General features: G+C 38.0%; 1 protein-coding gene across 1 annotated transcript in view; it reads right to left on the bottom strand.

Moving 5' to 3' along the window:
* Positions 1–9,404, bottom strand: part of cdkal1 (CDK5 regulatory subunit associated protein 1-like 1) — a 259,308-nt gene extending 249,904 nt beyond the window's left edge. Inside the window, exons 1-2 of the mRNA XM_028471816.1 lie at positions 9,247–9,404; positions 7,762–7,874 (exon numbers count right to left, since the gene is read on the bottom strand). Of these exons, the coding sequence (XP_028327617.1) occupies positions 7,762–7,874; positions 9,247–9,404 (271 nt within the window). The remainder of the gene's footprint in view (positions 1–7,761; positions 7,875–9,246) is intronic.
* Positions 9,405–16,267: the final 6,863 nt, after the last annotated feature.

Below are 16,267 nucleotides of genomic sequence, written 5' to 3' on the forward strand. Positions count from 1 at the left end.
GAGAGTTTGCAGAAGATGATGAAAAAACATCAGTAAGGGAGGCTGAGGGTTGTGAATGAGAGGAAAGAGGCAAACAAGCTGAGAGGAGAGAGGGAGGAAGAGAAGGTGATGTCATGCTTTTAGAGCTGCTGAAGCTTTCTTTGTCCACAAACAGGCTTTATGAGTCAACTGTGTAAGTCACATCAAAGGAAGGTAACAAATTCATTTAGCTTTTGATCATTGGTAATGACCTTGATGTGAGACGAAAAATAACATTAAATGAGAAACCTTTCTCTTTTGCAAGTTATGATGCAAGCGACTAATTTGAGTAAAAAAGACCAACAAAAACAAAGTAATAAAAGCACAAACCTCCACCAATGACCTAATATCCTCTTTGTCAGATATTGGCAGTTATCTGGATCAGAGATCTTGATGATTGTACCATGATTATTCACATATTTATGTGTATAATGACAGACTAGGTGTAAATGTATGGTTACCCCCATTTTTTGAAGAAACACGTAAAAAACACTATCTACCATAAGCCACACCTCTACTTTTCTGCATGCGCATTGCAAAACATAACAAGGTCGCATCGGGTCGCATTGATATAGGTCTATGGTTCAGGTAAGAGCCAGAATAATATTTACCTGTTTGCTGTTGTGACGTGCGGCCTTGTTTCCGTGCACAGTTCCGCATTCACTTTGATTGACAGTCTCGAAAACAGGAAGTTGAAGCCTATTGGCTGTGCGCATTCAGCACTCATTTTCATTTGTATAGGGGTCTATAGGACAAAGGTGGGACTTATATACATTAATGTATATGAATGACCACCGGCAGTAGACCATAGTAAAAAACTAGTTAGGTTTTTTTCACATTTCAAAGGAATTATACATAGATTTCAATAGGATTTGTAAGTGTTTTTTAAAGTACAAAGAATAAATGTGGGCAGAAAAAACAATTAAAAGTTAAAATTCACATTAGAGTAGAGTCGCTAATCAACTTTGGTGGATCTGGAGCTTGAAGCATCTACAACACGAGTCAAACTCAAGGCCTGGGGGCCAAATCCGACCATTTAGAGCGCCCAATTCGGCCTCCTAGAGACGGTACAAATGACAGAGAAAACATGAATTATTGTGTAAAATACCACATAATCCAGTTGTAGATATCTCAAATGAATGAAACTCTACAATATTTTGAGGGGCTTGCCATTTTGCTTTGTTCATATCACATGAATGCAGTCATTTTTAATTCCAAATTGTAAAAAGGACTCAAATTTTCCCCAAATCTGGCAATTTCTCACAAAAAATTACACAAAATTACACAAAAACTAGCTACAAAATCAAGAATGTTCGAAGTAAAGATCCGGCAGCAACTGATATTAAAAACTAGGGCACAATGATGTTAAAATTGTTCTTTTTCATACCTAAAATCTGCGGCTCACTTGAAATCAAATGAGTCCATATTTGCCCCCTTAACTAAATTGAGTTTGACATCTCTGATCTACAGCTACAGTCTAACACTTTAAACACAAGGGTGCTTAACACACCTCTCAGTATAGACCTGATTCAAACTGAAAAAAGACTACACAGCTAGTAAACATAACCATACAACATGGCCTTGATGGAATCTTAGACCAAGTTTGGACATTTCTGAACTGAATTGTCTTAAGAATTGGATTACACTCAGGTGACTGAGATGATTATCTTCATAATAAGAACTGTCAGTCAAACAGCTGTTGGCATTATTACATATACAGCAAATGGCTAAGAGTTACGTACTGCGAATAGACAATAAAAATATGAGATGCACAAGCACATCATGTCAGAGTGTGTGAACCCTGAAGCACTGTGAAATAGCTTTGTCTGAGTCTGTAAAGGCTGAGAGAGCCTGCATCCTAAATATGATTAGTCACTGAGGAGTGTCATTATAAAAAGGCAGAAGGATCTGTGCTTCAGTGCCTTATGCATGCAAACTTTGTACCGGATTAAAGCTACTGATTTAACGGCTCACAAGCCACATCAGGCCCAGTGTCAGTGGCTGAGGCCAAAGTCCATCAGAAAAATAGGAAGAAAAACAGCCAAGAGAAGATTTAGAAGAAATGTATCAATAGCTAAGGTGTGCCTGCCTGGAAATATAGATGAGCAAATCACTCATATTAGAGCTTTTTCAATCATTAGTTAGTTAGATATTGATATTGGATATCGGATTTTATCGGACTGCATCTAAAACCTCTGATAACTTTTTGTTGTTTTTGTCCCCGCCCTCAGTTGTTCCCACCATATACTGACAGTAAAAAAATAACTGAAGTGAACTTGAATTGTTGACTATTGTTCTCTGTTTGAGTAACATCACTTGATCAAGCCTTTCCTAAAATTCCGCACTACAAAAAAAGTTATAAAAGTATGTATGAGTCGTGCTGATATCGTATCGGGTCGATATCAGTATCGGCCAATACTCAAAGCAGCAATAACGGTATCGTATCGGAAGTGAAAAGTTGTATCGGGACATCCCTATTAGGGATGGGCGATATAGACTAAAAAAATGATCCTGATAATTTATCACAATAACAAATAAACATCGCGATAAATAAAAACTATAAATAAATAAAACATGTCCCAACTTTAAGTGTAAGCAGATTCCTTACAAACACAAATACATCTGAACACACTTGACTCCAATAGCTGCTGACTGAAAGAGTTCATGAGCTGATATCTTATGGAATATATTTGTATATATTGTGCATGTGGATCACTATTAGTGTTATTGTATGTAATTCATTTGTTTCCTCACCTAAAATGAAATTGTTTTCTAAAAAAAACACTTGAAAAGCACAAATAACCCCATTAGTGTTTTTACTGCTGCTGAATCTTGTTTCATTTATCTGATAATGAGTTACATAAAGTTATGATTGATAAATAACTCTCTGATTTCCTATAATTAAACCAGATCAAGCTGATGATTTAATCATTCAGTATATTTTCTTCCGCTTTATCCGGGGCCGGGTCGGGGAGGCAGCAGTCTCAGCAGAGATGCCCAGATCTCCCAATCCACGCACACCTCCTCCAGCCGTTCTGGGGGGACCCCGAGGCGACACCAGGCCAGCTCAGAGACATAGTCCCTCCAGCGTGTCCTGGGCCTTCCACGAGGCCTCTTCCCAATAGGACATGCCTGAAACACCTCCCGAGGGAGGCGACCAGGAGGCATCCGAAACAGATGCCCGAGCCACCTCAGCTGGCTCCTTTCGACGTGAAGGAAACTCATTTTGGCTGCCTGTATCCGAGATCTTGTCCATTCGGTCAATACAACATGTGAAATATAATTAAATATTACATTTCACAAATTGGGACAGATGAATAGTGACATTAGTATTTATGCTAACATTTATTTCACACAACGTGTGACATGTTTAGCTTTTATCCTTTCATAGTTTAATGACAGCAAAACGTGTGTGTGTGCGTGCGTGCGTGCGTGCGTGCGTGCGTGGGCTGAGGGTGGGAGGGAAGGTGCACACTGAGGAGGCTCTGCGTGAACAGCGCTCTGCTCCAGAGAATAATAAGTTGTTGACAACAAACTTGTGAGCAATTTTGGCCCGTGGAACAAGGTTTTTATGGGCATTCTTGGCTAAATTGAGGGACTAATGATCCGTGGCCCTCACTAATTTCCGTGGGATGACATATTCTTACCGGTGAGAATGTTTTTGACGATATGTCGTGAACGACAATATATCGCACGTTCTTAATCCCTGTTAGTTAGTTTGTCTGACTAATAGGTCCACTTTGTTTCAGTGAGTCTTTACTACTGTTAAGCAGGGTGGACTGGCAATCTGACAAACTGGCCATTGTCCTTGTGGGCAGTCAACCCTAAGTGGGCCGGTCCAGTCCGCTATGTTTTATTTTTTACACGTGAGTGGAGGCAGACAGGTGGCCAAAAAAGGTCCTAAAGTGGCAAAAACGTGGCAAGAAGTGTAGAGTAACTAAAATGGGCCAGAAGCATCCAAGAGTGGCTAAAAATGGGCAAATAAAGAGGAACCAGGTGGTATGTAATGGCAAAGTGGGACTTAAATGGGCAAAATGTGGCAAACAATAGTAAAACAAAGGGCAAAAATGTGGAACAAAAAGAGGAAAAATGTGGGGAAAAAAATGAAACAAGTGGGGCAGAAGTTAGCTTATTTGGATGAGAAGTGGCCAAAAATAAGGAAAAAAGGATATTTATTGGCAAAGGGTAGCTAAAGTCTGAAAAAAGTGTCTTTTTGAAAAGAGGCAAAAATGGGACAAAGGAAATGGCAAAATGTAAATGGATAAAAAGGGGGGGAAAAGTATCTTCCTTATAAATGGTAAATGGACTTGATTTATATAGCGCTTTATCACCACACTGAAGCAGTCTCATAGTGCTTTACATATCAGCTCATTCACCCAATCACTCTCACATTCACACACCAGTGGGACAGGACTGTCATGCAAGGCGCTGGCAGTCGACCACTGGGAGCAACTTAGGGTTCAGTGTCTTGCCCAAGGACACTTCGACACATAGTCAGGTACTGGGATTGAACCCCCAACCTCTCGATCAGAAGACAACCCTCTACCACCTGAGCCACGGTCGCCCCAAGGTTTTCTGGGGAAATAATAATCAAAATTATAACATAAAGAGCCACATGTTGAACATCACTGACTTAACGGCTTCTACGTGGTGTCCATGGATAATGTAATGGGCTGGTCTGGACATAAAATGTCAGGGCTGAATTATGGTCCCAGTTGCTGTTAAGCTACAGTCTTGTAATGTTTTACTCTTTTGTTGTTTTTTGGGGTTTTTTACATTTTGAGATTCAGAATGGTCAGATCAAACTGCTATTTTTCCATTTAAAAAGCTAGTCTTTTTCTTGTGCCGTAATTAGAAAGAGCTATAGTTTCATTGCATGTCTTTGTATTGGTTTCCATTTTTTCCTTATGGCAAAATCTGACACGACTGAAAGTGTAACTGAATAGTTCTGCAATAGTTTCTGCAGGCTTCTACACTGGCATCACATTCTGAGAGACAATTTCCATCCAAAGATGTGAGCAATCGCTGCACTCACTTTCTAACGTCTAACCAAATGATCCATACAGATCAGGGGAGAGACAATTAGCACAGCAAACACAAAACCTCAGTCGACTTTGGATCACAGCGTGAGGTGCTGAGTCAAAGGGCAGATGAGAAACAAGCAAGTCAAGTGAGAAACAGAGACATCAAGACGAGTTATATCATGAGACACAGCAAAACGAAAAGGTCACAAAGCCTGCTGGGAAAATTACCTTAAGGGGTTTAGTGTGTTAGTTTCCACACACATTACTAATGATCTATTCCTGTTACATTAAGTCCTGCGTCTATTTACAGAAGAAACAGCGCCGGGCATCAGAACAACAGTCACAATCCAGCACTTTCAGACCCTTCCATAGTGTGTAATAAACTCATCTGTGCACAAATTTGCACGCTTGCTTACACGCACACACGCACACAGTGTATTTTGTTTTGAAAGGTTGCTGATAATAATAGGTCTAGTCTCGATGCAAAACACATGCAAATGGAAGCATTCAGTACAATCTAGGTTAGAATCAGTCTGTAACGACACCTGTGGAACAACAAGATCAGGTTATCACGAAGGAAAAACTCCTGTGATTATGATCATCACCTGTGAATGACAGATTCTGCTCCTTGATGTCAACACACAATTATAATCTACCCATAAACAAACTGCACGTTTTAATATCACACCTGTTTATAATAAACATCATCTCCATCACATGTGTTTTTAGAAGAAAATCTAAAACTATGGCTGTTAAAGAAAAATAACTCCAATACATACAAAAACACATGGTTAATGTCTTATAATGTAATACTGCCATCTTGTGTTCGAAATTACTACAGGCGTTTTAATAGCATGACTTTTTTTTTTTGGAAATATCAATGACTTGATTAGATAGAGTCTAGCTTTCTTGAAATGTGGAGAAACTTTTTTCGGATTGGGTTCTACCCAAACCCTTTGAAACATATATTTAAGTACATTTGAAATGTAGCTAGCAATCATAAACCAATGGTGCAAGGACAGGCACAGATGTGGAAAGTGTCTTGTAAGCAAAGAAGCCAAAAAGCAGGGCTTATGGCACTCCAATAGCACACCATTTCACACCTTTTAACACCGGACGAAAAAATTGAATCAACCTTCTGAAACGGAAATGGCAATGGCATTATTATTAATAATCAATTATTACTATTATTATTTTAATAATAATCCAAAATGTTGCCATCTGACATGGAAATACCCTCACATGAATGTTTTGGGAGAATATCACGCATTTGCATGCAATTTTTTACTGTAAACAGATGGGCAAAGAGACAAAATGATGACGTAATATAATAGTTCACCTTCTGAAATGGAAATAGCTAAACGACACAAACTAAAGCCTCACCAACATATTTGGGGACAATAGGGATGTAACGATTCATTCAACTCCCAATACGATTCGATTCACGATACTGGGTTCACGATACGATTCTCTCACGATTTATTTTACAAAATGAGACTGTAGACAAATTTTTTTTTTGGGAAAAAAACTAGAAAATACTGTATTATTTTCCTTTTATTTTTCATTGTCAAAAGAATTCCTTGATAAACAATTCAAAACAATGCAATTTAACTAAAAATAAATCTTGAATGAAATAAATAAAGGAATAATACAAATGAAAATGAAGCCTATCAATTTAAATTCTGGTTCTTAAATAAACAATGCAAAACTGCATAATAGTTATTTTTCTTTTAAAAGTGCAACTGAAAATGTATTTTGTGCCTTAACAATTGGACTTTAAAAAAAAAAAAAAACCGTGATTACACTGATTTATGTCATATTTGTTTGGACCAGCAGAGGGCGCTGGTAACCCAGTGGTCGGTTGGCATGCAGATATCTTGCAGTGAAGAAGAGAAGCTATGCTAGCAGACAGAGCTAATAGAAAAACGTGACTTTTACAGATATTCAAGTAATATTACAGATATTCTTTCGGCGCTTAAGGGGTAATGAATCATTTATTAACATATTTAAGAGTAGAAGGCGGCCAGAAAGAAACTATTAGCAGACTCCGCCCGCCGCCTACACTTGTGGATAGCGATAATCGATATCAACCGTGATACCTATGAATCGATTTTTAACTGCCTTACGATTAATCGTTACATCCCTAGGGGACAATATCACGCATTTACACATAATTTCCCACCATAAAAAAGGGGTGGCTTATAGTGTCGCAACTGTAATGACACCTGAATAGGGAAAGCTGATGACACAAACACAAAACAAGAAGGGTAAACTGACGCGAAAATTAAGTAAACGGAATTGGGGAAATTTTAAAACCTCTATAAATACATGGTGACAGCAAACAAACTTGCACCAAAACTCCCAGATGTGTACCAAGAGGACCAAGTCACAGTGTTTTTACAATTTTGTTTATTGGAGGGAATTATTTTTGTCCAGTTTCTTAATAAATTAGATCTGAGGTGCATTTTAGATGTGTAAAAACACAAACCAATGTTTTGTTGGCTGAGCCGACTGACAGCTTTCATAACAGTTTTCCGCTTTAATTCTTCAACACAATTACTGGTTTTTTTCACTTGTGTTAAATAAGCCCTCCACCAAGGAACGAATCCCTCGCAACATTTTGTGTTTTCAAAACAGTTCATAATGATCGTTTGCTTTTCCTAAATGGCATCTAGTCAGCACACACATTCAAACGTCTCCCAGTTGAATAATCTCTTACCAGTCATCTTGTATCCACTGGCTGCCAGCTGTCCTGCCATGTACTCCCCGTCAGAGTTGTTGTGACTGCAGCCCCATGTTTTCACCCAGATCTTTTGGGTGCCAGGAATCAAACTAAACATTAGGAGAGTTAAAAACACAAACCACTTCATATTTTTTCAAGAATAAAATGCCTAAACATTAAAAATACTGCATTAACAATGTCCCACAAACATGCTTAGCTCAGGTTGATTAAACACAAATATATATTTGGTTTTAATGTAATGAATGAATAGATTTAGAGTAATTTTAAAGATTTTTCAAAACAGCAGTCGTGGCAGGAAAGTCGCACCACATATTTTGACACTTTAAATAGCAGAATAAATTACAGATAAGTCATGTTTTTGTGCATGTATAGGAGAGCTACTACATATATGATGTATTTTCCTGCATTTGAACCTTTTTGAAAACAATGCAGTTGCACACAAAATGTAGACGTCATGTAGGCTTAGGCGGTAATATGCTATTACCGTTTACCGCGGTGTCATGAAATAGTAACGGTATCAATACCGTTTTTTTTTGTTTTTTTTAAATGCAACGCACTTATATAGGAGATAAAGATTAAATATCAAATATAATTTATCTAACGTGACTATGTCTAGCAACAGCTGTTTAAGTGAGTGCTGGCTGCAAAAAAGTGCAGTGCGCTGTCCTCAGAGCAGACAGGGAACGAATTAAGACAGGCTTGAAGCACAAGATCACACTATCAAATCAATCCTTTTTCTGCAAAAGAACATGGATTATCCTTATAGTTTATACGTGGATTATGTAAATAGATCCACTGCTGTCGCTGGCACCGCGGGCGAACTGTGTACCTGTGTGTGTGACGTGCTGGTTTCCCCCTGCGCTGAACCGATGTTGACAGCTGTCTGTTAATAAAACCAGGCTTATCAAAAAAACAAAATAGGTTTTAATTGTCGGTTTCAGGCCGAGCTCTGATCCAAATACCTAATGTCTGTCAGACCTGTAGGTTTCACTTTTCCTTTGTCGGGTTCTGGTCAAAGCTTGAATAAGGTTCATATCATAAATGGTCTGTGTTTAAAAGCAAATCGGCACCACAAAACACCAAAACAAAATATTTGTCTCTGTTTATCTTTTTCCTTGCCCTCCTCCACCTGTTCATTCATTCTCCGACTCCGCTGTCAGATTGGAGCCACAAACGATTCACAATGGAGTCTGATACAGGTCACATTTTACATAGTAATGTGAACGGACAAACAAACAAAAAAAAATTGCTGTTACTCGGCTCTGACCGACAGACAGAAAGACACGCATGCACACATGGTGTGAACGCACCCTGAGCCTTACGTCATATTTTTTTAATTAGTCACGGTATACCGTGGTAAAGTAGAGAGGCGGTATAATGGTATCAAAGTTTGGATACCGCCCAAGCCTAGCGTCATGTCATTGACATGTCTACATTTTATTTTCTGGCATAAACCCATACCTGTCAGCTTGGAGCTCCTCATTAGTGACGAGCTCTTTCTTCTTTCTGGACCGAGGAACGACACACTTGCGAGCAGACTGTCTTTCATGAGGAGTCGGTTCATTGAAGGACACCATGTCCTCTATATCATCAATCAGGGAGTCACAGGCAGATGGCATGATGGTCTGAAATTTAGAGGAATGTACAATTATTTACACCTACCTAATAACATTCTGTGATTGTTCAGGCATTTTACTGATATAGAAGATCAATTCCTCTGGTTTGTTTTAGATTCAAGTCAATAAAGCTTCAAGAGCAGAATGAGAAACGTATTCTACCTCACTGAATTACTCTATATACATTTGCCAACCAAAGACTTTTCTAGGCATCCTTGACTCCAGCTGAGATACTAAACTCCTTTCTATCTCGGGGTATCCTGACTTTTCCTGTGATTTTTCATTTTTCCACCATGGAGGTAATAAATTCACCAGCGTTTATTTATTTGTTAGTTTGTCTGTTAGCAGGATTACATCAAATATAAGACCTTAAGCCATGGAAGATTCCATTAAATCCTGGAGGGATCCGAATCAATATACTGATTCTGGATCTGTATGAAAAATGAAAAAATCCCTATCATTGGTTACATTTTAAAAATGCATATCTTAGTGAGCAAATGAACGATCTTTATGAAATATGACTCAGTCATGTCCGGCTGATCCCTAAATTACTCCACCAAGTTTCATCTGGATTGGATCTGGATTGAACATTTTACAGGGATTTTTTTCGAAAAAAATGTGGGTGTCCATACATTTGGAGCTACTGAATCTTTATTAAAGGGGATTGAAATTACTTCCAAGCCTTTAAAGTGTGAATGATCATTGTACCACGATCAGATCACTGATCCACATAACTGCTAATATCTGGAAAAGAGAATATTTGACACGCTCTTGTTTAGGACCAAGACTAAAATTCAAAGTTTGTTCTAAATTGGCACAAAATGTAATATTAATTGAGGTTATTTAGTGAAGTTGCATTGAAAACAAGATAGAGAATAGTGCACTTATCACAGACCTTTTAATTCTGTGAGTTTCTATGCAAGACAAATCAAAATAATTTCAGCTCAGCGGCCACATTAAAGTACTCCTGAATCTTTCTTGATTTATTCAGGAGAAATATCTCCTCCAACGCTCCTCCCCACCATTTACTTGGAAAATTTGCGCATTTTAATTTTTGTTACTAGCTTCTTCAACAATGCAGTTGGAGAATGTGTAAAATTTGAAGGCCATAGAGAATCTACAGCAGTAAAAACATTAATTTGTGGTCAGATACTGTAAGTGAAAGGTAGTTTTTCTGACTTTGATCTATAAATAATTGTATAATAATTAGGGCTGGGCAATACATCAAGTTTTTTATTTTTGGCAATATAAAAAATTACAATATCATCTATATCAATATACAGTGGATATAAAAAGTCTACACACCCCTGTTCAAATGCCAGGTTTTTGTGATGTAAAAAAAAATGACACCAAGATAAGTAAAGTTTTTCCACCTTTAATGCGACCTATAACCTGTACAATGCAATTGAAAAACTAACTGAAATCTTTAAAGGGGAAAAATAAAAAAAACTTTATCCTGGTTGCATTAATGTGCACACCTTTAAACTATTACTTTGTTGCAGCACATTTGGCTTTTATTACAGCACAAGAGTCAATCAGTGTCACAGCTTGATGAGGCAATATTTGCCCACTCTTTTATACAAAACTGCTCCAAATCTGACAGATTATGAGAGCATCTCCTGTGCACAGCCCTCTTCAGATCACCCCACAGATGTTCAATAGGATTCAGGTCTGGACTCTGGCTGGCCCATTCCAAAACCCCAATCTTATTCTGGTGAAGCCATTCTTTAGTTGATTTGGCTGTGTGCTTAGGGTCATTGTCGTGTTGAAAGATAAAGTTCCTCTTCATCTTCAGCTTTCTAACAGAAGCCCAAAGGTTTTGTGAGAACACTGCCTGGTATTTGGAACTGTTCATAATTTACTCCACCCTGAATAAAGCCCCAGTTCCAGTTGAAGAAAAACAGCCCCAAAGCATGATGCTGCCACCACCATGTTTCACTGTAAGTATGGTGTTCTTTTGGTGATGAGCAGTGTTGTTTTGGTGCCAAATATACCTTTTGGAATTATGGCCAAAAAGTTCCACCTTGGTTTCATTGGACCATAACACATTTTCCCACATGCATTTGGGAGAATTCAAATGCGTTTTTGAAAAATGAAACTGGGCTTGGATGTTTTTCTTCGTAAGATAAGACTTCCGTCTTACCATCCTAACCCAGAGCCCACACATATGAAGAAGACGGGAGACTGTTGTCACATGAACTACACAGCCAGTACTTGCCAGAAATTCCTGCAGCTCCTTCAATGTTGCCGTCGGCCTCTTTTCAGCCTCCCTGACCAGTTCTCTTCTCATCTTGTCATCAATTTTGGATGGACGTCCTGTTCTTGGTAAAATCACTGTTGTGCCATATTTTCTCCACTTGATGATGACTGTCTTCACTGTGTTCCATGTTATATTTAATTCCTTGGAAATTATTTTGTACCCTTCACCTGACCGATATCTTTAAACAATGAGATCCATCTGATGCTTTGGAAGCTCTCTGTGGACCATTGTTTGTGCTGGAAGATGTGGCTACACAAATGTCAGTTTGAATGTGAATGGTTAAATCCAAACACAGCCCCGCCCCCAATTATAAGAGGGTGTGCACACTTTTGCAACCTCATAAAGGTGGAAAAAGTTGTGAAATTATTTATCTTGGTGTCAATTTTTTTACATTACCAAAACCTGCCTATATATATATATATATATATATATATACAGTGAAGAAAATAAATATTTGAACACCCTGCTATTTTGCAAGTTCTCCCACTTAGAAATCATGGAGGGGTCTGGAATATTCATGGAAGGTGCATGTCCACTGTATGAGAGATAACCTAAAAAGAAAAATCCAGAAATCACAATCTATGATTTTTTAACAATTTATTCGTGTGATACAGCTGAAAATAAGTATTTGAACACCAATGTTAATATTTGGTAGAGTAGCCTTTGTTTGCAATTACAGAGGTCAAACGTTTCCTGTAGTTCTTCACCAGGTTTGCACAGACTGCAGGAGGGATTTTGGCCCACTCCTCCACACAGATCTTCTCCAGATCAGTCAGCTTTCTGGGCTGTCGCTGAGTAACACGGACTTTCAGCTCCCTCCAAAGATTTTTAATTGGATTTAGGTCTGGAGACTGGCTAGGCCACTCCAGAACCTTGATATGCTTCTTACGAAGCCACTCCTTGGTTTTCCTGGCTGTGTGCTTTGGGTCATTGTCATGTTGGAAGATCCAGCCACGACTCATCTTCAATGATCTGACTGAGGGAAGGAGGTTTTTGGCCAATATCTCACAATACATGGCTGCAGTCATCCTCTCCTTAATACAGTACAGTCGTCCTGTCCCATGAGCAGAAAAACACCCCCAAAGCATGATGCTACCACCCCCATGCTTCACAGTAGGGATGGTGTTCTTGGGATGGTAAGCATCATTCTTCTTCCTCCAAACACGCATAGTGGAATTATGACCAAAAAGGTCAATCTTGGTCTCATCTGACCACAAAACTTTCTCCCATGACTCCTCTGGATCATCCAAATGGTCATTGGCAAACTTAAGACGGGCCTTAACATGTGCTGGTTTAAGCAGGGGAACCTTCCGTGCCATGCATGATTTCAAACCATGACGTCTTAGTGTATTACCAACAGTGACCATGGAAACAGTGGTCCCAGCTCTTTTCAGGTCATTGACCATGTCCTGCCGTGTAGTCCTGGGCTGATTCCTCACCTTTCTTAGCATCATTGAGACCCCACGAGGTGATATCTTGCATGGGGCTCCACTCCGATTGAGATTGTCCGCCATGTTTAGCTTTTTCCATTTTCTAATGATTGCTCCAACAGTGGACCTTTTTTCACCAAGCTGCTTTGCAATTTCTCCGTAGCCCTTTCCAGCCTTGTGGAGTTGTACTATTTTGTCTCTGGTGTCTTTGGACAGCTCTTTGCTCTTAGCCATGCTGACTGTTTGGGTCTTACTGATTGTATGGGGTGGACAGGTGTCTTTATGCAGCTAACGACCTCACACAGGTGCATCTGATTCAGGATAATACAGTGGAGTGGAGGAGGACTTTTAAAGGCGGACTAACAGGTCTTTGAGGGTCAGAATTCTAGCTGATAGACAGGTGTTCAAATATTTATTTTCAGCTGTATCACACGAATACATTGTTAAAAAATCATAGATTGTGATTTCTGGATTTTTCTTTTTAGGTTATCTCTCATACAGTGGACATGCACCTTCCATGAAAATTCCAGACCCCTCCATGATTTCTAAGTGGGAGAACTTGCAAAATAGCAGGGTGTTCAAATACTTATTTTCTTCACTGTATATTGTATGACCTATTTTGTATTAAAATACTTGGTTTAGAAGTTGCTGCTTGTACTACTTGTCAGAACAGCATTTAAAGCACAGTTAGATGGGTTTTTGAGTGCATCCTAACCCAGACCTTTACCTACACAAGCCACACTACAGAACTCACTCACACATGCTGTCCCTTATTGGAGAAAAATGGAACATATTGTGCAGCTGTTTGTTAATAAATGTGCCTTTGTGGAATTTTGCTAAATTAACCCATAATTGTCTTTCTGGTAAGACTTTATTGAGTTGAAAAAAATACTTATGTTAAGATTTAAATCATATATCGCCATTTTTGAGGAAAAATATCGAGATATGAGTTTTGGTTCATATTGCCCAGCCCTAATAATAATAATAAATATAATTAAATAATTATAATTAATACAAATGATTACACCTCAGTCATCTCTGAGCCAGATTGAACGGTCTGGTGGACAGAGTTGGGGACACGGGCCGTAAGTTTGTAACCAGTTACTAATAATCATGTAAAACTTTATCACAGTAACGCAGATTAATCTAAAAAACATGTTGACAGCTATTTTAAACGCAGCTCATTTTAAGAGAGCAGATTTAGATAGTCTTATTTGTATTAGTGCGTGTTACGAGAACGCGTGTTCGCCTTTAAAATAATACCAAAAAACACCTTAAATATAGCCAGTGCAAACTTGACACGACTAAACAAACGCATAGTGGATATTTAATATATTTAACAACCTTGTGACAGAACATCAGTGACCTAAACGTTAGCTAGCCTCTTTGCTAGCCACACGTGTCTTCTGTAATTAACGGAAATAATCATTAAAAATAAAACAGGAGCTGCTTGCCTGAGACGTGCTGAGGTTTGTTGGTGAAACAAACTCAGAATCCTTGTGAGAAATCTTCTTACAGGTGGCTAAAAGCACTGCTAACACAACCACAACACTTAGATGACAACACACGCCACCATACTGCTACAGGGTACGGAACACCAAACGGGACAGAAAAGATACCTGCGCTTTTTTTTAAAAGACGGGCAAAGCTCTACTGATACAGGCTACATTTAAAACACAATGTGTTCCGGTTTAGTCTTTGACATAAGCAAAAACTCAATAAAAGCATGTTGTTTATTTACTATTGAGAAGAAAAGTGAAGAAAATGCTCAAACCTGTTGGGAAAAATGATGAATTTTCAGCCCTGTGGTGGACTGGCCACTGGTCAAGGGTGTACCAAGAATATATCACTGACTACGCTGCAAGCAAACCGTCACACCCTTAAATTAGAAAAGCAGGTAAAATGGATTAAATGAATCAAGGTTCAAGACATATTTAGTGTTTTGCTGTTTGTGTGTGTTTTTTTTTTTTTTTTTTTTAGATAATTATATATATTTGTTTTCAAAATTTGTTGTGGCATTTGTGTTGGCAAGTGTTGCCATCATTTCTAAATGTGTTGCAATCATTTGTAAATGTGTCGTGATATTTGTAAATGTGTTTCGCACTTCTCAGCCACCATATATATGAATATATATTTATTCAATAGCTTATTTTGTATTAAAATACTTCTTTTAGGAGTCGCTGAGAAAAAATAATTAATAAATAAATTAGAAAAATAATAGATTATATATGTACACAAAGGATCTTCAGATGACATTACTTGTTTACCAAACAGTTTCTGGCCTGCCACAGATCAAAAAATGTAAACAAAAATCTGTTTACATGTGTATATATACACACATTTTCATTTTTATTCATTCATATTTTTTGTATTTTTAAACGTATACATAAGCATTTGGCACTCTCGTGGCCATCGTTGCACGTTATCATTCATTTGCACCTTGTCATGTTTGCCTTACTACTTTTTGTGTAGTTGCAATTTAATTTGCCACTCTTTGGCTTTCTAATTACCCCTCAAGGATTAATAACATTTTTTTTTTCTGATTCTAATTATTTTTGTTGAAAGAATTCATGTTTTAAGGATTTTTGAGAGATCATTCAATGTGATGTTGTGGATTAGAGTTTAAAACTGCCAAAGTGCAGACGCCACATCAATTAAAACCAAATAAATCTAATCTTCCAGTGTCCCTTAACCCTTGGTTTGATTAACAGAATGGCCACTAGACACTTAAACTAAACTTGTGCCAAAAACTCAGGAGTGAATAGGGATAAGATCCAGGATCCAAAATAAAATGAATTAACAGTTACAAGTGGGAAAACAAACTTACATAAAATTATGGAATTTGAATACAAACTCACTGTCATTGCAAAATAAGTGCATGACACAAAAACAAGATCCATTTCCTTGTTTATATTGCCTTTATTCAAATTCTTATTACAAATGCCTAGAGTACAAAAAGAAATGCATTCATTCCTCCTTCCCCGAAATTCAAGAGCGACTAACGCTTTCTCATTTTACAGATGTACAGAAACAACTGAAAACTGGGAATAACATCAAAAACATAGATTTCTTTTTTTTTTCACCTTTGAACATTCAACACCATTTTCACCCATGCGGTCAAATTGCAAATTTTACTCCTGTAGTTAGTGGAAAAAGGCAGCAACATTATAAATCGT

This window comes from Gouania willdenowi, chromosome 16 (assembly GCF_900634775.1).
Source record: "Gouania willdenowi chromosome 16, fGouWil2.1, whole genome shotgun sequence".
Lineage (NCBI taxonomy): Eukaryota > Metazoa > Chordata > Actinopteri > Blenniiformes > Gobiesocidae > Gouania > Gouania willdenowi.